The following is a 26,417-nucleotide window of genomic DNA, read 5'->3' as shown; positions in this document are numbered from 1 at the left end:
GCCTCAGCTAGAGTACTGCGTGCAGTTCTGGTCACCACATTACAGGAAAGATGTGATTGCACTAGAGAGGGTACAGAGGAGATTTACAAGGATATTGCTGGGAGTAGAGAATCTTAGCTATGAGGAAAGACTAACAGAGGAGGCTGAGGGGAGACCTTATTGAGGTGTATAAAATTATGAGGGGCCTAGATAAAGTGGATAGAAAGGAACTATTTCCCTTAGCAGAGGGGTCAAAAACCAGGGGGCACAGATTTAAAGTAATTGGTGGAAGGTTTAGAGGGGTGTTGAGGGGAAATTTCTTCACCCAGAGGGTGGTGGGGGTCTGGAACTCACTGCCTGAAAGGGTGGTAGAGGCAGGAACCCTTACCACATTTGAAAAGTACTTGGATGTGCACTTGGGATGCTGTAACCTGCAGGGCTACGGACCAAGAGCTGGGAAGTGGGATTAGGCTGGATAGCTCTTGGCTGGCGCGGACATGATGGGCCGAAATGGCCGCCTTCCTTGCTGTAACTTTCTATGAGTGGTTATGACCTGGAATTCGCTGCCGACGGAAGTGGTGGAAGCGGAGACACTCGATGTTTTCAAGGGGAGACTGGATAGGCACTTGAGGGAAATAAACTTGCAGGGCTACGGAGATAGAGCGGGGGAATGGGACCGACTGGATTGCTCTACAGAGAGCCGGCACGGACTCGATGGGCCGAAGGCCTCCTTCTGTGCCTCTATGACTCTATGAATGCTCCCGATATACAGTGCACACATGGTCCCCTTTGAGAAAGGGCCCTTGTGTAAGCACAGAACACTTTGGTGCAAATTGGCATTATCGTTCTATCATGTGACTACCAGGATTTAGAAGGCAAACTCGATGGACCTTGGCCTTTTTTCATCTAGTTATTCCTATGCCAAGGTTTAGGGACTTCCAAGGGTGTGTAGGGGTACAACTGGAGTTCAACCAGCTAAAACCATGCAGCTTAACATCACATAGCACTAATGAGCGTTCCACTGTACTCCCCCGCCATCGGGAACAGCCTTCCTGCATCTAGTCTGTCTAGTCCTGTTAGAATTTTATACGTTTCAATGAGATCCCCTCTCATTCTTCTAAACTCCAGCGAGTATAAGCCTAATCGACCCAATCTCTCCTCATACGTCATTCAGGGTAGTTTGATGAAGTGGCAAGTCTTAAAGATCTAAGAGAGAACGGTATGGAGACATGGCCATTTACCTTGACGAGCATGTATAATTTGCTTCGTCATGGATGCTACTGAACTTCATTATCCCACGAGTGATAATTTGCAGTCTTTGCCTGTCATTCATGGCTTTGGAGTTAACCGACGCGCCAAAGACTTACAGCGTGAAGACCCGACTGGGTGGGAAAGCCTTCGATCGGCTCCTCATGCTTGTCTCTCTTTGTATTGACAGTGCTTTCGATGCTGCCGACCCTGAGGGAAGCAATTATGCAGCAGCTGAATTCAGAGAGCCTCACAGGCCTGCTGAAAAACAGGTAATGCGTGGGACAGAGCGAAGGCCTTCCTGTGAGTAATCGCTGCTGTTGTGACATGACGGTAATAGCACACTTGTGTGCAAGGAGCACTCCTGAGCCGGTGCAACAAACTAGTCAGAGCATACTCGAGATTGTTTACAGCTCTGGTTTCCACATTGCAGAAGGGGTGTGCATTGGAGAGAGTTCAGAGAAGAACAACAAAACTGATCCCAAGTGTAAAGGAGAAAAGCTATGAAGAAAGATTCGAAAAAGCTCATTCCGTAGCCGAGAGGGAAGGGAATAGAGGGCAAGGGGGACAGGGTGGGACGAGGCTCGAGTGGAGTATAACATATAAACATAGAAGATAGGAGCAGGAGTAGGCCATTCGGCCCCTCGAGCCTGCTCCGCCATTCAATGAGATCATGGCTGATCATCCAAATTCAGTACCCTGTCCCTGCCTTCTCCCCATATCCGTTGATCCCTTTAGCCTTAAGAAATATATCCAACTCCTTCTTGAATATATTTAATGAATTGGCCTCCACCGCCTTCTGTGGTAGAGAATTCCACAGGTTCACCACTCTCTGGGTGAAGAAATTCCTCCTCATCTCTGTCCTAAATGACTTACCCCTTATCCTTAGACTGTGACCCCTGGTTCTGGACTCCCCGGCCATCGGGAACATCCTTCCTGCATCTAGTCTGTCTAGTCCTGTTAGAATTTTATAAGTTTCAATGAGATCCCCTCTCATTCTTCAAAACTCCAGTGAGTAGAAGCCTAATCGACCCAATCTCTCCTCATACGTCATTCCTGCCATCCCAGGTATCAGCCTGGTGAATCTTCACTGAACTCTCTCCATGGCAAAAACATCCTTCCTCAGATAAGGACATCCTTCCTCGAGTGGAGTATAAACACCAGCATCGACCAGTTTGGCCAAAAAGCCTGTTTCTGCACTGTAAATTCTGTGTAAAAACTATTAAGGGTGATGGGGGGACTGGATGATATAAAATAATAAATTGGCCAGATAGAGTGAATTTAAGATAATGCTTTAAAATAAACCAAGACAAGTAGGGAGTAGGACCACAGGTCATCAATGTAAACTCGTGAAGAGTAAATTTATGAGAAGGAACTTCAGATGAAGGGGAACAAAAGCCTGGACTAATCACCAGGCAGGGTAGGAGAGACACCGACCTTCCGGGCGTTGGACGCTGGGCTGGGAGAGTTGGAATGCTTAGAGGGGTGAGCTTCACTACTCCAATGGCCTTTCCTCATGTTCCCCCAAACAAGAAGTTTTCTGAAGATCAGGTTCCATTCGAAATAAAAAGAAAGAAAAAAGGAAAGACTTGCATTTATATAGCACCTTTCACGACCACCGGAAATCCCAAAGCGCTTTACAGCCAACTTTTGAAGTGTCGTCACTGTTGCAATGTAGGAAACGCAGCAGCCAATTTGCACACAGCAAGTTCCCACAAACAGCAACGTGATAATGACCAGATAATCTGTTTTAATGATATTGATTGAGGGATAAATATTGGGCCAGCACACCAGGGATAACTCCCCCTGCTCTTCTTCAAAATAGTGCTAAGGGATCTTTTAAATCCACCTGAGCGAGCAGACGGGGGCATTGGTTTAACGTCTCATCTGACGGCACGTCCGACAGTGCGGCGCTCCCTCAGCACAGCACTGGAGTGTCAGCCTGGATTTTTGTGCTCGAGTCTGTGGAGTGGGACTTGAACCCACAGCCCTCTGACTCAGAGGCGCGAGTGCTGCCCACTGAGCCACAGCTGGAATCAGTGAAGAAGAGGTAATTTGTCCGATTTGATTTCTCTCTGAAGGCACTGGCTTGTGCTGAGATACCGTTCCATGAGTGCTGGTTGGCTGCCTGCCGCGCCCGTGCTCAGTGGCCGTTCTTCACCCGTGAGTCAGGCTTCGAGTGACGGCAGGCCTTTCTCCCCAGTGCTGACCTTGGCTGTGCCTGAACCAACTTAGCAGGGACCAGTGGCTGAACTGGACACTCTCTTCCGTTTATTGCCAGTAAACGCAATGTATTATTACACGTTTTAAAGTGTAAAGCTGCCCATCTAAACTGGGAGGCACATAGCCAGCTCCGCTGAAGGCTCAGCTCCCAGCGAGTTGCTCTGACACCAGAAGGAGGCCAGTGTAGGGGACTCTCGATCTTCCTGGACACTATGTATCCCTCAACTGTCATCACAAAAACAGATTGTCTGGTCATTATCTCATTGCTGTTTGTGGGAGCTTGCTGAGTGCAAATTGGCTGCTACATTTCCCACATTAAAAACAGTGCCTACACTTCAAAAGTACTTCATTGGCTGTAAAGCGCTTTGGGATGTCCAGTGGTCGTGAAAGGCGCTATAGAAATGCAAGTTCTTGCTTTCTTTATCCACCAATTTCCATTATCCACTAGGGGATCGTGTGTCAGCTGTGGCTCTGGGTAGCACCCTTGCCTCTGAGTCAGAAGGTTGTGGGTTCAAGCCCCACCCTAGAGACTTGAGCGCAAAAATCTAGGCTGACACTCCAGTGCAGTGCTGAGGGAGCGCTGCACTGTCGGAGGTGCCGTCTTTCGGATGAGACGTTAAACCGAGGCCCCGTCTGCTCTCTCAGGTGGACGTAAAGGAACCTGTGGCACTATTTCAAAGAAGAGCAGGGGAGTTCTCCCCGGTGTCCTGGCCAATATTTATCCCTCAATCACAAAAACAGAATATCTGGGTCATTATCACATTGCTGTTTGTGGGAGCTTGCTGTGCAAATTGGCTGCCGCGTTTCCCACATTACAACAGTGACTACACTCCAAAAGTACTTTAGCAAAATACTGCAGATGCTGGAAATCCGAAATAACAACAGAAAATGCTGGAAAAACTCAAAGAACAGCACCACATCTTCCGATTGGGCACTTTGCAGCCTTCCGGACTCGATATCGAGTTCAATAATTTCAGATCATAACCTCGGCCCACATTACATTTTTACTTATTTTTTATCCACACCTTTGTTTTGGCCCTTCCCCCTTTTTTTCTCTCCCACATGGCAGCTGTCTCTCATTCTGCCAGTGCATTTCACACCTAATCTAGAGCCGGCTCTTGTCTCTTTACTAGTCCTATCACCATCTCGCCTCATTTTCAATACCTCTTAATGTCTCTTCTTCTCTCCCAGCCTGGCCTTTTTATCTATTTCATTTCCTGTGCCTTTCCAGTCTTGACAAAGGGTTTGACCCGAAACGTTGACTCTATTTTCTCCACGGATGTTGCCTGGCCTGCTGAGTTTTTCCAGCATTTTCTGTTGTTAACTTCAAAAGTGTTTCATTGGTTGCAAATCGCTTTGGGACGTCCGGTGGTCGTGAAAGACGCTGTAGAAATGAAAGTCTTTTCTTCTCGGTCACGGCAGGTAATTGAGGTACCTCTGTAGTATACAAATTGAATGTGTCTAGGCCAATTGTAATGCTCTGTTTTTATATTTCTCTTTCTTTTTTTAGACCTGCCAACAAGTTGGAGATCTGGGAGGATCTCAGGATCATAAGTGAGCTCGGTTTCTATTTCTATTCTGTTTGATTTAGCCAAGGTTTGAGAGTGAATTTGGGGTGCTCTTATGCGGGAGGCGTCTCTGCATGCTTCGACCTAGAATTGTGCTGAATTCTGAACACAAGCCGCTATGTTCAACCCAGTTATAAGGATGGGCAGTGATTAACATTAGTATTTTCCACCGCTACGGTAGGGCTGCCTGTCCTAAAGATTGGGGTTAGCCACGTCGTTGGGGGCAGCGCGCGGGGAACGTTATCCTGAGGAATAACAACAGAAAACGCTGGGAAAAACTCAGCAGGCCAGGGCAGCATCGGCGGAGAGAGAAACAGAGTTAACGTTTCAGGTCGGAGACCTTTCGTCAGAACTGGAAAAAAGCAGGAAATGGAAAGCAAGTTTAGGGGCTGGGAAAAGGGGGAGGGGATGAAAGAACAAAAGGGAAGGTCAGTGATAGGATAGAAAGCAGGAGACATTGAGAGATATTCAAGGCGAGCGGAGGTGGTAATGGGACAGGTTAAGGAACAAAGGATGGCTCTAGATGGGGTGTGAATTGCGCTGGGAGAATGAGAGACAGCTGCCATGTGGGAGGGAAGAAACAAAAAGAAAAGGGGGCCAAACAAAAGTCCTGAGGAAGGCTGGTAGTCCGACTCCCACTTTTAAGTTGAAATTGCTTTTTGCCGATGAAATTCCACCCCAGATTTGGAAACTAGATTCCTGGGTGTGTTTGGGGGAAAATGTTGGCGTGGAAACAGTCAGACCCATGAAGTAAATCGAAATGGTGCCTTACTACATGCTCATGAACTGCTTCTATTTACGCAGCTCGCTGTGAGCCTTGGTTATTGCAGCACTGAGACACCTGTTGTGTTCTGGTATAATTGGGTATGGTTCCATAGTTTTCCATAAATTGGAAAAGTTTGTGATTGTTGAGTAGTTCTATACTCTCTGGAGGTTAGAAGAATGAGAGGTGATCTCATTGAAACAGGTAAGATTCTGAGGGGGATTGACAGGGTAGATGCTGAGAGGTTGTTTCCCCTGGCTGGAGAGTCTAGAACTAGGGGGCGTAGTCTCAGGATAAGGGGTCGGCCATTTAAGACCGAGATGAGGAGGAATTTCTTCACTCAGAGGGTGGTGAATCTTTGGAATTCTCTGCCCCAGAGGCTGTGGATGCTCAGTCGTTGAGTATATTCAAGGCTGAGAGGAATCGATTTTTGGACTCCGGGAATCAAGGGATATGTGGATTTAAAGTGGAAGATCGGCCATGATCTTATAGAATGGCGGAGCAGGCTTAAGGGGCCGTATGACCTCCTCTCGCTCCTAATTCTTATGTTCTTACTGGCCATCATTCTCGGCTCAAATTCTCATTTCTCTTTTCTTCCTTCCCCCTCTCTTCTCGCCACCGTGCCCCCTTCCTCCCGCCCCCCAAGGTTTCAGCCGGAGCATCGTGGCTGTGTACAGTACCTGCATGCTGGTGGTCCTCCTACGGGTTCAACTCAATATCATCGGAGGATATATCTACCTGGACAACGCAGTAGTTGGCAAGAACGGCACGGTAAGCACACGCTGACGGCGTACCGAAGCAGCGAGTTAAAAGGAAAACCATCTGCAAAAATGGCTGAAAATCAAATTTGAAAAACACAGAAAATGCTGGAAATGAACAGCAGATCCCATCAGACAACAATAAAGAGAAAATATAAGTTAATAGCAGCTTGCATTTATACGGTGCCTTTAAAATGGTAAAACATCCCTAGGCGCTTCAAGGGAGCGTTAAAAGTGTGACACCAAGCCACATTGGGAGAGATTAGGACAGATGGTCAAAGAGGTAGGTTTTTAGGTGCGTCTTAAATAGGGTGGAGAGGTTTAGGGGAAAGGAAGGAAGACTTGCATTTATATAGCACCTTTCACAACCACCGGACATCTCAAAGCGCTTTACAGCCAATGAAGTACTTGTTGAAGTGTAGTCACTGTTGTAATGTAGGAAACGCGGCAGCCAATTTGCGCTCAGCAAGGTCCCACATGCAATGTGATAATGACCAGATAATTTGTTTTTGTTATGTTGGTTGAGGGATAAATATTGGCCCAGGACACCGGGGAGAACTCCCCTGCTCTTCTTCGAAATAGTGCCATGGAATCTTTTATGTCCACCTGAGAGAGCAGACGGGGCCTCGGTTTAACGTCTCATCTGAAAGACGGCACCTCCGACAGTGCAGCACTCCCTCAGTACTGCACTGGAGTCTCAGCCTAGCTTTATGTGCTCCAGTCCCACAACCTTCTGACTCGGAGGCGAATGTGCTACCAGCTGAGCCACAGCTGACACTGTGGAGGGAATTCCAGAGCTTGGGGCCCAGGTAGCTGAAGGCACTGTCGCCAATAGTGGGGCGATTAAAATTGGGGATACGCAAGAGGTCAGAATTAGAGGAGCGCAGAGATCTCAGAGGGAAGTAGGACTGGAGGAGGTTACAGAGATAGAAAGGGGGCGAGGCCATGGAGAGATTTGAAAACAAGGATAAGTATATTAAAAAACAGTTTGGTAGAGACCTTTGGTCAGAATGCCTTGATGAAGGATCTGAGCACGAACATTAACCTATCTTTTCTCTTTTACAGATGTTGATGGGCCTGATGTGTATTTCCAGCATTTTATGTTCTTAAGCAGCGCGTTTAGCACTCATTCACTGTGCAGCATTTCCACCTGTGTTTAAATTGTCGGTGTTTGATGCGCTGGGACGGACCCATGCAGAAAGAGCATAAGAAATAGGAGCAGGAGTCGGCCATACGGCCCCTCGAGCCTGCTCCGCCATTCAATAAGATCATGGCTGATCTTTGACCTCATCTCCACTTTCCTGCCCCATCCCCATATCCCTTGATTCCCCGAGAGTCCAAAAATCTATCGATCTCAGCCTTGAATATACTCAACAACTCAGCAGCCACAGCCCTCTGGGGTAGAGGATTCCAAAGAAACCCTTCTGCAGTGGAATGCTTTTGCCGTGTCAGGAGTGTTAATGACTGACTGACTGATAATTTGATAGACCCAGTAACCAGAAAATCACTAGTTCGCCGTGTATTACAGTATGCAAGGGGGAAGTCAATGCAACCTGTGCAGTACTTTAATCCTGCCATAAGGTGGCACTGGAGCCCAGAGTACTGTAGCCACACGTCTGGGAACACTGAGTGGACTCGCCACATAACATACAGGCAGAAATTCAGCGAGATGTTAATGTCTCCCCCTCTGACACAACTGGATGGCAATAATCCCTGTGCCAGTTTCAGTAGGTAGCGCTCCCACTTCTGAGTCTGCAAGTTGTGGGGTTCAAGCACTGATTCCCTCCAAATAATACCTGTTTATTTAAATGCCCGACGCGCAGCCTCTCCGACGGGGCAGTTTGTGAGCGACCTGCGCGGCCCCTTCACAGATTGCTGTGTGGCCGCGCGCCCATCACAACTTGCAAGAGGCATTGGCTTCCAGTCCCGTTCCAGAACACGAGCACCGAATCTAGCCCGCAGAGGAAAGTGCTGCATTGTTCTTCAAATGAGACAACTATACCAAGGCTGGAGTCTGCCTGTCCAGCTGGGTGAGCAAGGGGCCAACATTCCTCCCCCTCAGCCAACCGTCCCAGAAATGGCCACTCAGCTCAGTGTTGTTTCCGGGATCTTGCCGTGCGCAAAATGTCCACCAGGTTCACCCACGTAGCAGCAGTCGCCGCTCTTCAAAGGCGGTTGATTGTGTGCAAAGCGCGTCGGGATGTTACTGAGAGACGCATTTTTAAAGCACCATATTGCATATGTGTTCTTTCTGCTGCAGCCTGCTGTCGGCCAGTGTTATTGGGTCACTCACTTTGTGTTCTGTTTGTGCCGCAGACCCCCTTAGCTCCTCCCGACGTGCAGCAGCAGTACCTGTCGAGTATACAGCACCTCCTTGGTGACGGTAAGCGTGCTTGCTGTGTTTGTGTGTCACACGCCAGGTTACTTCGAGTACCGAGCAAAAGGCATGATGCTGCGTTATTGGACAGGGTAGATGCTGAGTGGGGAGACCAAACGCAGATTGGGTGACCGCTTTGCGGAACACCTCCGTTCAGTCCGTAAGGATGACCCCGAGCTTCCGGTCGCCTGTCATTTTAATTCACCGCCCCATACCCACTCAGACCTCACCGTCCGCGGCCTCTTGCATTGTTCCACGGAAGCTCAGCGTAAGCTCGAGGAACAGCACCTCATCTTTCCATTAGGCACTTTACAGTCTTCCGGACTCGATATCGAGTTCACCAATTTCATTTCATAACCTCGGCCCCTATTATATTTTTATATTTTTGATCCACACTTTTGGTTTGTGCCTTTTCCTTTTTCTCTCTCTCTCCCACACGGCAGCTGTCTCTCACTCTGCCAGCGCATTTCACACTTCATCTAGAGCCATTGTCTGTCTCTTTACCTGTCCTATTACCATCTCGTCTCACCTTGAATATCTCTTAATGTCTCTTCTTTCATCCCCTCCCCCATTTCCCAGCCCCCAAACTGCCCTTTAATCTTTTTATTTCCTGCCTTTTTTTTCTCAGTTCCGACCTGAAACGTTGACTCTATTTCTCTCTCCACGGATGTTGCCTGGCCTGCTGAGTTTTTCCAGCATTTTCTGTTGTTATTTTAGATGCTGAGTGGTTGTTTCCCCCCCGGCTGGAGAGTTGAGAACTCGGGGACATAGACTCAGGATTCGGCCATTTAAGAAATTTCTTCACTCAGAGGGTTGCGAATCTTTGGAATTTTCTACCCCAGATCATAACTCGCTGCGTAAAAAGAATAATTCTCCTCATCTGGCTTTTTTGCCAATTACCTTAAATCTGTGTCCTCTGGGTTACTGACCCTCCTGCCAGTGGAGGCAGGATTCCTACACTCGACCTCCAGGTAGCGTCTTCCTACAGCTCTCGGCTAACCCCTTATCCTGAGACTATGACCCCCGAGTTCTACTAGATTCTCCAGCCAGGGGAAACATCCTCCCAGCATTTACCTCGTCGAGCCCTGTCAGAATTTTATACATTTCAATGAGACCACCTCTCATTCTTCTAAACTCACAATATTGCACTCAATCTCTACACCTCTCGACCAGTGACTGTCTCTTGGCGGGGAAGGGTGTGGCGGTAATCTTTTGGGGTGTGGGTGGCGCACGGTGTAACAGCATCATTAGTGGCTCTGCTTCGTGTGAATATTTCGGGGGGACGGGTTTAGGCCATGCTGAGGCCAGAGGTGTTAAAGCGGCTCTGTGCCCTCTGGCGGGCCGGAACCGCAGCCGGTGACTCCAGCAGCAGCTTGCAACAGCCACAGGAAGGCGAGTAGCCATCGCCACCAAGAATAGAGCCACTTCCCGACCCTTTCCAGTGCAGCTTGCAGCTTGTGCCGGGAGAGCCACCGACTGCACAGGGAAGCCCCTTTAGCCTACACTTTAGTTTCTAACTATAGCTGTTTTTGTTTTGCTTTCCCCCCCCGCCCCCATTTTGTCCCGTTTAGGTTTGAGCGAACTGATAACGGTGGTGAAGAAAGCTGTGCAGAATGTGATTGGAAGGTAAATATAACGGAGCCTGTCGGTATTCCGCTTCTGTGTCGGATGCAGGAACGCGGTGGGGGAGGGGGATGAAGTGAGGAGGTGGGGGTTACAAGTTTTGCGCTCTGCTTGCAGCAGTTTCCACATGTCTGGAAAAATTTTGAAAAAATGAACTTGCATTCATATAGCACCTGTCACAACCTCGGGACGTCCCAAAGCTTTACAGCCAATGAAATACTTCATTGTTTTCGAGTGGAGTCACTGTTGTAATGTAGGAAATGCGGCAGCCAATTTGTGCACAGCAAGCTCCCACAAACAGCAATCAAATAGTGACCAAGTGATGTTGATTGAGGGATAAATATTGGCCAGGACACCGGGGAGAACCCCCTGCTCCTCTTCGATATAGTGCCATAGGATCTTTTACATCCACCCGAGGGAGCAGACGGGGCTTCAGTTTGACGTCTCATCCGAAAGACGGCACCTCCGACAGTGCAGCACTCCCTCAGTACTGCCCTGGAGTGTCAGCCTGGATTCTGTGCCCAAGCCACGATCTTATTGAATGGCAGAACAGACTCGAGGGGCTGACTGGCCTACTCCTGTTCCTATGTTCCTAACACCAGCATCAAAATTACACCGATTGGAAAATCCAACCTTTTAGCCACCGTACCCTTGAATGCACGGGCGGGGTTTATGGAGGTGGCGGGTCAGGTGATGAACCCTCCAGGAATACGTCCAAGAAGAGCTGGCAACCCTTAAAGGAAGTCAAAAATCACCCTCACCATAAAGTTTTTTTCTAGTAGTCTGTTCTTGCAGCTCCCTCTCCTGTAGACAGCTGTGCATGTGCGTGTCTTGTGGTCTTTACAAATGTGTATTGATGCCCACATACCCACAGCTATGTTCCCGCGCACGAGCTCGCAGTAAGGTCCCGTGCAGGCCGCTCACTGGCATTTACACTGTAAATACCGCGCATGCACGGCATGCAAAGAAACAGGCCACGCAGAACAAAGCACGGTTTACAGGGAACATTGACCCACAGGGGTACAGATTCACAAATCATTAAAAGCAGCATGAAGGTTAACAAGGCCATAAAAATACAAATAAAGCACTGGGGTTCATTTCTAGAGTATTGAATTGAAAAGCAGCGAAGTTGTGTTAAACTTATATCGAGCCTTGGTTAGACCACACTTGGAGTACCGTGCACAGTTCTGGTCTCCATATACCTTGGTTAGACCGCACTGGGAGTAACGTGCACAGTTCTGGTCTCCATATACCTTAGTTAGACCGCACTGGGAGTAACGTGCACAGCTCTGGTCTCCATATACCTTAGTTAGACCACACTGGGAGCACTGTGCACAGCTCTGGTCTCCATATACCTTGGTTAGACCGCACTGGGAGTAACGTGCACAGTTCTGGTCTCCATATACCTTAGTTAGACCACACTGGGAGCACTGTGCACAGCTCTGGTCTCCATATACCTTGGTTAGACCGCACTGGGAGTAACGTGCACAGTTCTGGTCTCCATATACCTTAGTTAGACCGCACTGGGAGTAACGTGCACAGTTCTGGTCTCCGTATACCTTAGTTAGACCGCACTGGGAGTACCGTGCACAGTTCTGGTCTCCATATACCTTGGTTAGACCGCACTGGGAGTAACGTGCACAGCTCTGGTCTCCATATACCTTAGTTAGACCACACTGGGAGCACCGTGCACAGCTCTGGTCTCCATATACCTTAGTTAGACCACACTGGGAGTACCGTGCACAGTTCTGGTCTCCATATACCTTGGTTAGACCACATTGGGAGTAACGTGCACAGTTCTGGTCTCCGTATACCTTAGTTAGACCGCACTGGGAGTAACGTGCACAGTTCTGGTCTCCGTATACCTTAGTTAGACCGCACTGGGAGTACCGTGCACAGCTCTGGTCTCCATATACCTTAGTTAGACCACACTGGGAGCACCGTGCACAGCTCTGGTCTCCATATACCTTAGTTAGACCGCACTGGGAGTACCGTGCACAGTTCTGGTCTCCATATACCTTGGTTAGACCACATTGGGAGTACCGTGCACAGCTCTGGTCTCCATATACCTTAGTTAGACCACACTGGGAGTACCGTGCACAGCTCTGGTCTCCATATACCTTAGTTAGACCACACTGGGAGTACCGTGCACAGCTCTGGTCTCCATATACCTTAGTTAGACCACACTGGGAGCACCGTGCACAGCTCTGGTCTCCATATACCTTAGTTAGACCGCACTGGGAGTACCGTGCACAGTTCTGGTCTCCATATACCTTGGTTAGACCACATTGGGAGTACCGTGCACAGCTCTGGTCTCCATATACCTTAGTTAGACCACACTGGGAGTACCGTGCACAGCTCTGGTCTCCATATACCTTGGTTAGACCGCACTGGGAGTACCGTGCACAGCTCTGGTCTCCATATACCTTAGTTAGACCACACTGGGAGCACCGTGCACAGCTCTGGTCTCCATATACCTTAGTTAGACCGCACTGGGAGTACCGTGCACAGTTCTGGTCTCCATATACCTTGGTTAGACCACATTGGGAGTACCGTGCACAGCTCTGGTCTCCATATACCTTAGTTAGACCGCACTGGGAGTACCGTGCACAGTTCTGGTCTCCATATACCTTGGTTAGACCACACTGGGAGTACCGTGCACAGCTCTGGTCTCCATATACCTTAGTTAGACCGCACTGGGAGTACCGTGCACAGCTCTGGTCTCCATATACCTTGGTTAGACCACACTGGGAGTACCGTGCACAGCTCTGGTCTCCATATACCTTGGTTAGACCACACTTGGAGTACCGTGCACAGTTCTGGTCTCCATATACCTTAGTTAGACCACACTGAGAGCACTGTGCACAGCTCTGGTCTCCATACACCTTAGTTAGACCACACTGGGAGCACTGTGCACAGCTCTGGTCTCCATATACCTTAGTTAGACCACACTGGGAGTACCGTGCACAGCTCTGGTCTCCATATACCTTAGTTAGACCACACTGGGAGCACTGTGCACAGCTCTGGTCTCCATATACCTTAGTTAGACCACACTGGGAGTACCGTGCACAGTTCTGGTCTCCATATACCTTAGTTAGACCACACTGGGAGCACTGTGCACAGCTCTGGTCTCCATATACCTTAGTTAGACCACACTGGGAGCACTGTGCACAGCTCTGGTCTCCATATACCTTAGTTAGACCACACTGGGAGCACTGTGCACAGCTCTGGTCTCCATATACCTTAGTTAGACCACACTGGGAGCACTGTGCACAGCTCTGGTCTCCATATACCTTAGTTAGACCACACTGGGAGCACTGTGCACAGCTCTGGTCTCCATATACCTTAGTTAGACCGCACTGGGAGCACTGTGCACAGCTCTGGTCTCCGTATTATAAAAAGGATATAGAGGCACTGGAGAAGGTGAGAAAAAGATTTATACGGATGATACCAGAAGTGCGAGGTTGTACCCATCAAGAAAGATTGAACAGGCTGGGGCTCTTTTCTCTAGAAAAGAGAAGGCTGAGGGGTGATCTGATCGAGGTCTTTAAGATTATGAAAGTGTTTGATAGGGTAGACATAGAGAAAATGTTTCCACTTGTGGGCGAGACCAGAACATAGGGGCCATCAATATAAGATAGTCACTAATAAATCCAATAGGGAATTCAGGAGAAACTTCTTTACACAGAGCGGTTGGAATGTGGAACTCGTTACCACAGGGAGTGGTTCTGGCGAATAACATAGACACATTTAAGGGGAAACTAGATAAGTACAGGAGGGAGAAAGCAATAGAGGGATATGCTGATAGAGTGAGATAAAGAGGGGGTTGGAGGAGGCTCGTGTGGAGCATAAACACCGGCACGGACCTGTTGGGTTGAATGGGCTGTTTCTGTAAATACTATGTAACACGCTCTGTGTGATCTGTCCAAAGATGTGCGGGTTAGGTTGATTGGCTATGATAAATTGACCCTTAGTGTTAGGGGGATTAAATACGCGGGGTTACGGGGATAGGGTGGGATATGTGTTGGTGTAGGGGTTACGGGGATCGGGTGGGATATGTGTCGGTGCAGGCTCGATGGGCCGAAATGGCCTCTATCTGCACTGTGGGGTTTCTGTGAGATTCTGTGATCTGTGTGTTGTGCACGTGGGCCCCGCGCGAGGGCTAATGTCCGGTCTGTTTCCCCGCACAGCATCTCGCTGAAGCAGAGCTTGTCGCTGCTGGAGCTGGAGCGGTTCCTGGGTGAAATCCGGCAGCAGGTGGAGCGCCGCGGTCACCCTGGTGAGCTGGAGACCGTCGCGACCAGGTCCCCGCTGTGTTGGTACTTAATCCCCGACGAGGAGAACACCTTGGCCTCCCAGGTACGGTTTCACTCCGCAGACGAGTGCGCGCAGCAAAACCATACTAGTCTGAAAACGCCCGATCTCATCTGATCTTGCAAGCTAAGCAGAGTCAGGCCTGGTTAGTACTTGGATGGGAGACTGCCTGGGAATACCAGGTGTAGTAGGCTTCACTGAATATATTTAAGATCACTGAATATATTTAAGAAGGAGATAGATTTCTAGACACAAAATGCATCAAGGGGTATGGGAAGAGAGTGGGAATATGGTACAGGAAACTCTTTTTTATCCGGCACCGACGGGACCGGCGTGGTGCCGGTTGATCAAAAAGTCCGGATTACAGAGAGGTATACTTACCAAGGTACGAGAGCCCCGTACACGGCCACAGGTGCAGGAGCTCCGGTTACACGGCAGTTGTGCAGGAGTCCCGGTTACACGGTCACAGATCCAGGAGTCCCTGTTGCACGGCCACAGGTGCAGGAACCCCGGTTACAAGGCCACTAATATATAGTAAAACTTACCTGAACCTACTCCTGAATTTTGCCGGTTAAGAGAGATTTCCGGATATTTAGGTGCTGGTTAAAAGAGAGATAGAGGATCAGCCATGATCATATTGAATGGCGGAGCAGGCTCGAAGGGCCGAGCGGCCTACTCCTCCTATTTTTCTATGTATCATTTGCGGTGCATTGCCGCAATTGTACAGAAAAGCCGCCTTTATTTATTTTCCTCGCCAATTCTCCTCCCTCGCTGACTGCTGAGGTACAGCCCTCGAGTCCATGGGAGGCACTTCCTCTGCTCCCTCGCCCGACTCGCCGTTATTCATTTGTCAGCCTCAGGTGAGTGATTTTCGGCAGGCTATTCGCCTGCACGGGACCTCACTCTGCAGCCTCAACATGTCGTCGACTTCCAGCGCAGATGATTGGATAGCAGTCAAAGGCAGGGACCCTAGCCAGTTTTCCCCTCTCTCACCCAGAGACACTGATTCCAATTGTAGCGCCCCTACTGAGAGCATCTAACTCGACAGACCGAGAATCGGTCCTTGGTCCTTCCCCGGTCTTTGAGGCTCAGCTACGTTCTGGACGGACTCAGTAACATTTTAACGCTAAGTCACTTTTATATCTGCCCTGTTACTGACTCACAGAGCCCATCTCTACTCTGAAAACAGCTGTAAGGCGATGCAGGACAGTGTCCTTTGACTCTCTCCTCCTGGTCCCTGGCCCCCCCTTAATATTCAGCAGCTTCCCAAGCCCCTGCACTCCCCTGGAGTTTGAAAACCGTTTGGATTGGGCCTGCATCCTGCCAACTCTGCTGCTGTGCATTAACACCGGGAGTTTGCAGTGCTGTTTTATACAAACCTGCAACACAGTTGCATTGACATCTAAGCTCTGAAAATGGGAAGTTTCTCCCCGTCAAGTTACCTCAATACTGTCTCGTACAGCCAAGCCAGCCTAACCCACAGCAGTCTCGAGACCCTGCCATCACTGTGCCAAATCAAAAATAAGGCTTTAGAGAGTAAGGGGAAGCTAGGATATGGCTGTCCTTCTCTGCACTATTCCCCAGATCTTGTTTCTCACACCACGGCCAAGAGAGAGAAGCACTATTTAGAGAAGTGTTGAGCAACCAAGGGACTTGGGCACAGCACACAGTTAGGAGATGGAAAAATGTTCATGGTTCGTTTGGGTCCATTTCCTACCGGGCAGCTTCACTCACAGGCATCTCCAATTGGCCAGCCTCACTCATAGATACTGCATCTCCCAATGGGGAACCTCACTCACAGGTACCACATCTCCCAATGGGAACCTCGCTCACAGGTACCACATCTCCCAATGGCCAGCCTCACTCACAGGTACCACATCTCCCAATGGGAACCTCACTCACAGGTACCACATCTCCCAATGGGAACCTTACTCACAGGTACCACACCTCCCAATGGCCAGCCTCACTCACAGGTACCACATCTCCCAATGGGAACCTCGCTCACAGGTACCACATCTCCCAATGGGAACCTCACTCACAGGTACCACATCTCCCAATGGGAACCTCACTCACAGGTACCACATCTCCCAATGGCCAGCCTCACTCACAGGTACCACATCTCCCAATGGGAACCTCACTCACAGGTACCACATCTCCCAATGGCCAGCCTCACTCACGGGTACCACATCTTCCAGTGGGAACCTCACTCACAGGTACCACATCTCTCAATGGCCAGCCTCACTCACAGGTACCACATCTCCCAATGGGAACCTCACTCACAGGTACCACATCTCCCAATGGCCAGCCTCACTCACAGGTACCACATCTCCCAATGGGAACCTCACTCACAGGTACCACATCTCCCAATGGCCAGCCTCACTCACAGGTACCACATCTCCCAATGGCCAGCCTCACTCACAGGTACCAAATCTCCCAATGGCCAGCCTCACTCACAGGTACCACATCTCCCAATGGGAACCTCACTCACAGGTACCACATCTCCCAATGGCCAGCCTCACTCACAGGTACCACATCTCCCAATGGGAACCTCACTCACAGGTACCAAATCTCCCAATGGCCAGCCTCACTCACAGGTACCCCATCTCCCAATGGGAACCTCACTCACAGGTACCACATCTCCCAATGGCCAGCCTCACTCACGGGTACCGCATCTCCCAATGGGAACCTCACTCACAGGTACCACATCTCCCAATGGCCAGCCTCACTCACAGGTACTACATCTCCCAATGGCCAGCCTCACTCGCAGGTACCACATCTCCCAATGGCCAGCCTCACTCACAGGTACCCCATCTCCCAATGGCCAGCCTCACTCACAGGTACCACATCTCCCAATGGCCAGCCTCACTCACAGGTACCACATCTCCCAATGGCCAGCCTCACTCACAGGTACTACATCTCCCAATGGCCAGTCTCACTCACAGGTACCGCATCTCCCAATGGCCAGCCTCGCTCACAGGTACCACATCTCCCAATGGCCAGCCTCACTCACAGGTACCACATCTCCCAATGGCCAGCCTCACTCTCAGGTACCACATCTCCCAATGGGAACCTCACTCACAGGTACCACATCTCCCAATGGCCAGCCTCGCTCACAGGTACCACATCTCCCAATGGCCAGCCTCACTCACAGGTACCACATCTCCCAATGGCCAGCCTCACTCACGGGTACCACATCTCCCAATGGCCAGCCTCACTCACGGGTACCACATCTCCCAATGGCCAGCCTCACTCACAGGTACCACATCTCCCAATGGGAACCTCACTCACGGGTACCACATCTCCCAATGGGAACCTCACTCACAGGTACCACATCTCCCAATGGCCAGCCTTGCTCACAGGTACCACACCTCCCAATGGGAACCTCACTCACAGGTACCACATCTCCCAATGGCCAGCCTTGCTCACAGGTACCACACCTCCCAATGGCCAGCCTCACTCACAGGTACCACATCTCCCAATGGGAACCTCACTCACAGGTACCACATCTCCCAATGGGAACATCACTCACAGGTACCACATCTCCCAATGGCCAGCCTCACTCGCAGGTACCACATCTCCCATCAGATGAGGCCAGCTTGGCAGCCTGCCCCCAATGGCCAGGGTTGTTATGCGCTAAGAGGCGAGATTTAATATGGGATCTGTCACTGCAATTTCTATAGAATTTTTTTTCCCCCCGCAGGCCTGTGGATTGACAGAAAAAGACTTAACCACACTCAAACTTCTAAATGAAACCAGAGATATGCTGGAAAGGTCTGTATGAGGGAATTCCGGGGAAGAGAAATTCAGTTTCCCCTCTGACAGTGCTGTGTATCTTCAGCTATTAAAGTCTGATCAGGACATCGGGATTGGGAGCAGGGCGGGTGTGATGTTCTCACTGATTAGAGACTGCAGGCTTACGTGGCGGTGGTGGGAGGAGAACCAGGTTTCTGCTTACCCTTCCTTACAGTGCAGATGGGAGTCTTGAGTGGAAGTGAGCCAGCACTGCCTTAGAGGGTGCGGTAGTGTGGTGATTATGTTACTGGACTAGTAATCCCGAGGCCTGGACTAATGATCCAGTGACATGAGTTGAAATCAGCTGGGGGATTTAAATTCAGTTAAATAAATCTGGAATAAAGGGCTACCATCAATAATGGTGACCATGAAACTACAGGATTGTCGTAAAATCCCAATGTCCTTTAGGGAAGGAAATCTGCCACCCTTGCCCGGTCTGGCCTATATGTGACTCCAGGCCCACAGCAATGTGGTTGACTCTTAACTGCCCCTCTGAAATGGCCTAGCGAGCCACTCAGCTGTATTCAAGAAGGCGGCTCACCACCACCGTCTCGAGAGCAGTTAGGAATGGGCAATAAATGCTGGTCTTGCCGGCGACATCCACATCCTGTGAACGAATGAATTTTTTAAAAAAGTGGATAAATGCCCTGCCCTCTGCTATGGTACAGTGACGGAGAGAACAGGAAGGCCACAGGATCGATGCCTGGTCGGTGCTACGTTAGCGGAGCTCCACGAGTGCGTGGCTAAGATCGGGCTCGGCTACGATAGGTCATGCAGCCAATAGCCCGCCGACGCTCGCTGTCCAGGCTCCTATATGGAGAATGCTCACTTGGGCACGGTACGAGAAGGCAGCCGGTGCTGGCTAAACCTAACGCAAAGCAGCGGCGCGGGGAAACTGCAGGAAACACTAACCACTCCGTCCTCGTCTGACCAAGAAAGTTCTGGTAAATTAATGGCCCTAAACAATTTGCAACAAATACTCTTTATCACTACAGTTTTAATGATTTAATCCAATCTCGCATGTATGCACAGGAGGTTTAACTCTGCGCCTTTCAATTGTCCCCGTTTTTTAACCGGGGCGTTCCCAGTGCTGCTGAGAAAGGCAGAGACTCTCAAGCCGAAGAGTTCAGCTGAATTACTGTCTCTGCAAAGTAACTGAGCTGAATTTCACCCTCTCGGCTCGCTCCAAGCTGAGAAGCCATGAGCCCTTAAGCTTGCTGCTGGTTCACCTGCATGTTTTAAAAACTAAAGCAAGATGTGGTCGTTAACTATCTATTATTTTGTGTGAATATTACAGTCCGGACTTCAACACTGTTTTGAATTCCTGTTTGAATCGGGGATTTAGCCAACTGCTGGACAACATGGCGGAGTTCTTCAAGCCAACGGAACAGGAATTGACTCAAAACAGAAAGATCAGCAGGTCAGTGGATTCCCCCCCAATTGCAGCACGACACGCCATTCGGTACGTGCAAGCAGGGAGATGTGACTATAGCTAATGCTGCACAGGAACCTCGGTTTAAGTTTAGATTGCAAAATCAAGGAAGTTGTGCTAAACTTTTATAAAACTGGTCAGACCCCAGCTGGAGTATTGTGGCTAATTCTGGGCACCACACTTTAAGAAGGACACCAAGGCCTTGGAGAGGGTGCAGAAGAGATTGACTAGAATCTCGTACCAGGGTTGAGGAACTTCAGTTGCGTGGAAAGACTAGAGAAGCTGGGATTGTTCTCCTTAGAGCAGAGAAGATTTGATAGAGGTGTTTAAAATGATGAGGGGTTTTGATAAAGTAGATGGGGAGAAACTGTTTCCTCTGGCAGGAGGGTCGGTAACCAGAGGACACAGATTAAGATAATTAGCAAAAGAACCAGAGGGGAGAGGAGAAATGATTTTTACGCAGCGAGTTTTTATGATCTGGAATGTACTGCTTGAAAGGGCGGTGAAAGCAGATTCAACAATAACTTTCAATGGGGGATTGGATATGTACTTGAAAAGGAAACATTTTCAGGGTTGTGGGGGATTGGATAGCTATTTCGAAGTAACAACAGAAAATGCTGGAAAAACTCAGCAGGCCAGGCAACATCTGTGGAGAGAGAAATAGAGTCAACGTTTCAGGTCGAAACCCTTCGTCAGGACTGAGAAAACACAGGAAATGAAACAGGTTAAAAGGCCAGTTTGGGGGCTGGGAAATGGGGATGAGAGAACAAAAGAGAAGTGAAGAGACATTAAGAGGTATTCAAAACCAGACGAGATGGTGATAGGACTAGTGGAGAGACAAAAGACGGCTCTAGATGAGGTGTGAAATGCGCTGGCAGAATATGAGAGAGCTGCCATGTGGGAGAGAGAAAAAAGGGGGAAGGGCCAAAACAAAGGTGTGGATAAAAAATATATAAAAATGTAATAGGGGCCGAGGTTATGATCTGAAATTGTTGAACTCGATATTGAGTCCGGAAGACTGTAAAGTGCCTAATCGGAAGATGAGGTGCTGTCCCTCGATTAGGCACATTACAGCCTTCCGGACTCAATATCGAGTTCAACAATTTCAGATCATAACCTCGGCCCCTATTACATTTTTATATATATTTTTTATCCACACCTTTTGTTTTGTGCTCTCCCACATGGCAGCTGTCTCCCATTCTGCCAGCGCATTTCACACCTAATCTAGAGCCGTCTTTTGTCTCCACTAGTCCTATCACCATCTCGTCTTGTCTTGAATACCTCTTAATGTCTCTTCACTTCTCTTTTGTTCTTTCATCCCCATTTCCCAGCCCCCAAACTGGCCTTTTAATCTGTTTCATTTCCTGTGTTTTTTCTCAGTCCTGACGAAGGGTTTTGACCTGAAACGTTGACTCTATTTCTCTCTCCACGGATGTTGCCTGGCCTGCTGAGTTTTTCCAGCATTTTCTGTTGTTATTTCGGATTTCCAGCATCCGCAGTATTTTGCTACCTAGCTATTTCGAAGAGCCAGCACAGGCACGATGGGCCGAATGGCCCCTTTCTGTGCTGTAAGATTCTACGAGTTACTTAATGATGGCTCCGGGCCCACCTTTACAGCTTTTTGAATTGTAAGTTTGAGAGAATATTTCAATGAAAGTTTTTTAAAAAATGATATAGAAATGAGTGCCCCAGTAAATCTGCTGGCACTACCTCCCTCTGGACCGGCAGGAGTGAGGGGCCTGCTGGTCGCACATCTGCTACCGTCCCCCTGGCCATTGGATGAACCCTGGGACAGAACGCGGCTGCAGACTGGCCCGGGTCGGAACCCGCTGCCGCGGCAGGGCAGCAGGAGTTCCGCTCTACTGCAGGAACGCGCAGGACAGGACGGGACCAGTGAAGCGACTGCTCCAAGTTCCTCAAACTGACGGAGCCAGACCTGACTCGCACAGGAGGAAATCCATCCGGCCAGTCCCCAAATCCCTCTGCCTTTCACACTCCTCAATCAGCTTCCCCTGCCAAACGTAGCTCCAGTACCAGAACAACAAAAGCAAAAGCAGCATGGCTGCTGGAAATCTGAACTCAAAACAGGAAATACTGGAAACACTCAGCAGGCCAGGCAGCATCTGTGGAGAGAGAAACCGAGTTAACGTATCAGGTCGATGACCTGTCCAGTGCCTGCTTTCATTTAAGAACATGTTGAATGGCGGAGCAGGCTCGAGAGGCCGTACGGCCTCCTCCCTGTTCCTCATTTTTATGTTCTTAAGATCATGACTGATCTTCGACCTCAACTCCACTTTCTCAACTGGTCTCCATATCCCTTGATTCCCCTAGAGTCCAAAAAATCTATCGATCTCAGCCTTGAATATACTCAATGTCTGAGCAGCCACAGCACTCCCACCGCCAGCAGCCTGTTCCATACATGCACCATCCTCTACCTAAAGCCTGATTCACTTTCCCACTTCGATTGGGATTGGGATTTTATCTTTTGCAATCATGAATATCTCAGCAGGCTGCTGGAAGTCGGTTGTAAAAGAGGGACTTTTTTGGTGGCCGAATCTAGTCTTGGAGATTGTGCTGACAAGCTTCTGCAGCTTTAGATTCCGTTCTTTCAGTGGTTTGAGGTGGAGATGTTTTTAGGGGCTGTGCACAGTGATTCTGGTATACTTGTTTATCAGGTAATTCAATTGGTAGCCCTCGCGCCTCTGGGTCAGAAGGTTGTGGGTTCAAGTCCCACTCCAGAGACTTGAGCACAAAAATCTAAGCTGGCACTCCAGCGCAGTACTGAGGGAGTGCGGCACTGTCGGAGGTGCCTTTTTACGGATAAGATGTTAAACCGAGGCCCCGTCTGCTCTGTAGGGTGGATGTAAAAGATCCCACGGCACGATTTCAATGAAGAGCAGGGGGAGTTATCCCCGGTGTCCCGGCCAATATTTATCCCTCAATCAACATCACTAAAACAGATTATCTGGTCATTATCACATTGCTGTTTGTGGGAGCTTGCTGTGCACAAATTGGCTTCCGCGTTTCCGACATTACATCAGTGACTACGCTTCAAAAAGTACTTCAGTGGTGGCGCCACGCTTTGGGGCGTCCAGTGGTTGTGAAAGGCGCTATATAAATGCAAGTCTTTTTTTTAACTGGCATGCTGTGGTTTAGAGCAGTTGGCTTGGGCTGATCATCCCCCTGATCTCTGGCTGTTAATTGGGCTGAGACACTGGCAAGTAAGTACCTGACGGGCTGTGCACGTTACACAGTGAGGCCCACTGCGAGAATTGGTTTCACCAGCAACCTGTTCCTCTCGTTTAATGTTCATCTTTCTCCCCCCACCCCCTTGCAGCTTGTCCAATGTTAGACTTCCACTCGCCAAAATCATCCCGATTATGAATGGGCAGATACATTCGACCTGCAGTGAGACACCCAGCCATTTTGTTCAGGTGAGTGATGGTCATTTTGTGGGGCCACTTTCCCTGCTCCCTGCCTTCTCACTGTGTTACAGTCGGTTCCCATCGCACCACCTCTAACTCATTACTTCCCCGGACCCCCTAAAATCTGGGAACTCCTTACCTCTCGCCCCCCCTTTCTCCTACAATCTGCAGACTACAATCTTGGTGTCGCTTAAACGTTACTTCTCGACTTGTTTTGTCTTCTCTCCTACCCCTTTCAGCCCAGGCAGTACCCTCCACTGAGGGCCTCGGCCCTTCCCCCACGGCTTCCCCATTAAATTATAATTTTTTTTTCATGTTTTTTTTTGTTAAATTTGATACTCCCTGGATCTTGCCCTCTCATCGCTCCCAACCACCCCCTCCCAAACCTGCTGCCGTGGCCTCGGCTCAGGCCCGCTGCTGTCCAGTGCACAGCAGTGGATCAAAGCCCCTCTCCATCCCACTCAACATTGAAACTCTAGCGCTGAGCACCTCTGTACACAGAGTCCGAAACCGTGTTCGGTAGTGGAACAAATAGGAACGTGAAGGTGCAGCCTGTACCCGATGTACACTCGACATGGTGAGCTCATTGAGCAGTGAACAGGCCACCACCTCACCCAGTCCTTCTCCCCTTCTCTCGAGTGAGCAACATCGGCTTCCAGTTCCCTCACGCCGCCAATTTAAAATTCTCATTTTTGCATTCAAATCTCTTCATGGCTTCGCCCCCATCCAATCTGTGTAAGCTCCTCCAACCCTACAACCCCTTCCCCCATGGACTCTGTATTACCCCTAGTTCTGGCCTCTTGTGCATTCCCTGTTTTTCCCCCTCCACCCCACCATTGGTGGCCATGCCTCCAGCCACCTACGACCAAAGTTCCCTTTAATTATTTTTCGGTGCGTGGCCCATTCAAATTCCTGCGCATGCGCGGTTTTCCCTATTGTAAAGCCGGCAAGCGGACTGCGCGGGAGCTCCAGGCAGCTGCGCAGCCACGCAGCTTAAAGGGAACATTGCCTATGGCCCGTGCTCTGGGATTCCCTCCCTAAACCTCTCCAGCTCTCCACCTCCCTCTCCTCCTTTAAGACACTTATTAAAACCCACCCCTCCCAATCGCTCCTCCTCTTGCCTGGCGTCCATTCGTGTCTGATTGGTCCTCCGTGAAGGGACCTGGGGGACGCTTCCCCACGTTAAAGCTGGGGGTGGGGGGCTGCACAGAGGCGGGTTGTGGCTGACGGTCTGATGCCATTGCTGCCCAGGACCTGCTGCTGATGGACCAGGTGAAGGACTTTGCTGCCAACGTATATGAAGCGTTCAGCTCCCCTCCGCAGCTGGGGAAGTGACCCTCGGCCGAGCAGCTCCCACCCTCAGCCTCTTTGCCCGAGACGACGTGAAGTGCTTGCCAGACGTCTTTCCCGCTCCGCTCAGTCCTGCAGCATTCCCGTGACCGAGGCGCCAGTGGCTGTACTCTCCACACTGTCACCAACGGCCGTTCGCCGTTAACCCTGTCTGAATCTTTCCAGAAATGATTACATTAATCTGCCTGTAAATATTTTGTATCATACCGTTCTTTGTATCTCCTGAATTATACATTATAATCTGCGTGAGACTGGGTACGGGATTCTCCAGATCGTGTGGATATATATTTCTACTGCAGTGCGTGGCTGTTGCTCCACCTCAGATTCGAACGGATTAAATAAATAGTAATATATGTTGCTGGATGGCATCTCTTTCTTTGATGTTACTGTTTTGATTTCTTTGATCTTAAAGCCTCTCGTTTTAGTAATTTCTTGTACAGTATTAAAAGAATATAACACTAAGGCCACTTGTTGTCCAAGTTGTCTTATTTTGCAAATGCAAGTCGGAGAATTTACAGGCAGTAGACAGTGATGTAAGAAAACTACTAGGCACTTGGTCTAAGCGTTAAACAAAGCTTTAATCAACTGTTTGACAACATGGAGGTCTAGTTGTGTCCTTCACTAGTTCCTGTTAAGAATGTCCTGCGCAAACCGGGCCCGTGCCCGAGTATTTATACTCTCCCTGGACAGCGCCACCCGTAGGCTGCTCAGTATTATTTCATAAGTCTTTCTTTCATGAATGACTGATTCATGTCAGACAGCGCTATAAAGTCCGCGCCTCAATAATACACGGACTTCGGGAGAACAGTTTAACAGGTACTTTACTGAACAGGAGGCAGCGTCAGACTGAAAATACAGAAGCCTGCTAGGGCCTTTTATACAGGGGTGGTCACTGCCGGTACTGCAGTCTAAGACCAGTTATTCCCTTAAAGGTACATACACAACAATTCCTCCCCTTTTAGATAAACAGTACATAACATTCATTTAACAACTAAATAATAACTAATTACAATTACAATTTTCTCAGTAATATATACATCAACTGAAATAGTCATTTATAAGTTCAGTCTTTGAGGAGGCTTCCTGATCCTGACTGGATAGCGCCTTTCTCGAGTATCCTGTTCTGGCGGTGGAGTCAATTCTGGCTCATTGTCATTGGTTGGTTCGTCAGCTTCCAATACCCCTGCTTCTGAGGTAGACGCAATCTGTACTTTGGGCTCATTACCAGGTGCACATGCTTGTGGTATAGGTTTGGCTTGTTCCTGTGACTCTAGAATCTGGTCAGCATGGCGTCTCACGATGCTCTCTCCAACGCCCACTGTGTGCATTAGTGGTCCCTGCTGTGTACATATCGTTCCTGGCTGCCATTTTTCTGTTCGGTAATTGCGGGCCAAGACTGGTTGCCCTATCTTGAAGCTCCTGGTTGGCTTCTCATTTATGTTCTGGAACTGCTTATCCTCAACATCTCGTCTTATGTTTGGTTTGAGCAAATCCAAGCGACATCTTAGTCTCCGGTTGAAAAACAGTACGGCTGGAGTTTGGTTGGTTACTGCATGTGTCTCATT

General features: G+C 49.3%; 1 protein-coding gene and 1 pseudogene across 1 annotated transcript in view; both read left to right on the top strand.

Annotated features, from left to right (window-relative positions):
- Positions 1 to 25,319, top strand: part of pex3 (peroxisomal biogenesis factor 3) — a 28,942-nt gene extending 3,623 nt beyond the window's left edge. The window contains exons 3-12 of the mRNA XM_085979242.1: positions 1,418 to 1,499; positions 4,961 to 5,004; positions 6,428 to 6,552; positions 8,856 to 8,922; positions 10,488 to 10,542; positions 14,730 to 14,898; positions 18,554 to 18,624; positions 19,943 to 20,065; positions 23,415 to 23,511; positions 24,754 to 25,319. Coding sequence (XP_085835368.1) covers positions 1,418 to 1,499; positions 4,961 to 5,004; positions 6,428 to 6,552; positions 8,856 to 8,922; positions 10,488 to 10,542; positions 14,730 to 14,898; positions 18,554 to 18,624; positions 19,943 to 20,065; positions 23,415 to 23,511; positions 24,754 to 24,837 — 917 coding nt within the window. The 3' untranslated portion in view covers positions 24,838 to 25,319. The remainder of the gene's footprint in view (positions 1 to 1,417; positions 1,500 to 4,960; positions 5,005 to 6,427; positions 6,553 to 8,855; positions 8,923 to 10,487; positions 10,543 to 14,729; positions 14,899 to 18,553; positions 18,625 to 19,942; positions 20,066 to 23,414; positions 23,512 to 24,753) is intronic.
- Positions 14,931 to 15,047, top strand: LOC147120882 (5S ribosomal RNA; annotated as a pseudogene).
- Positions 25,320 to 26,417: the final 1,098 nt, after the last annotated feature.

The sequence above is a fragment of the Somniosus microcephalus genome, chromosome 3 (assembly GCF_052327205.1).
Source record: "Somniosus microcephalus isolate GS21.2 chromosome 3, FLI_Smic_1.0, whole genome shotgun sequence".
Classification (NCBI taxonomy): Eukaryota; Metazoa; Chordata; class Chondrichthyes; order Squaliformes; family Somniosidae; genus Somniosus; species Somniosus microcephalus.
This window is presented reverse-complemented; position numbering and strand designations above follow the sequence as displayed.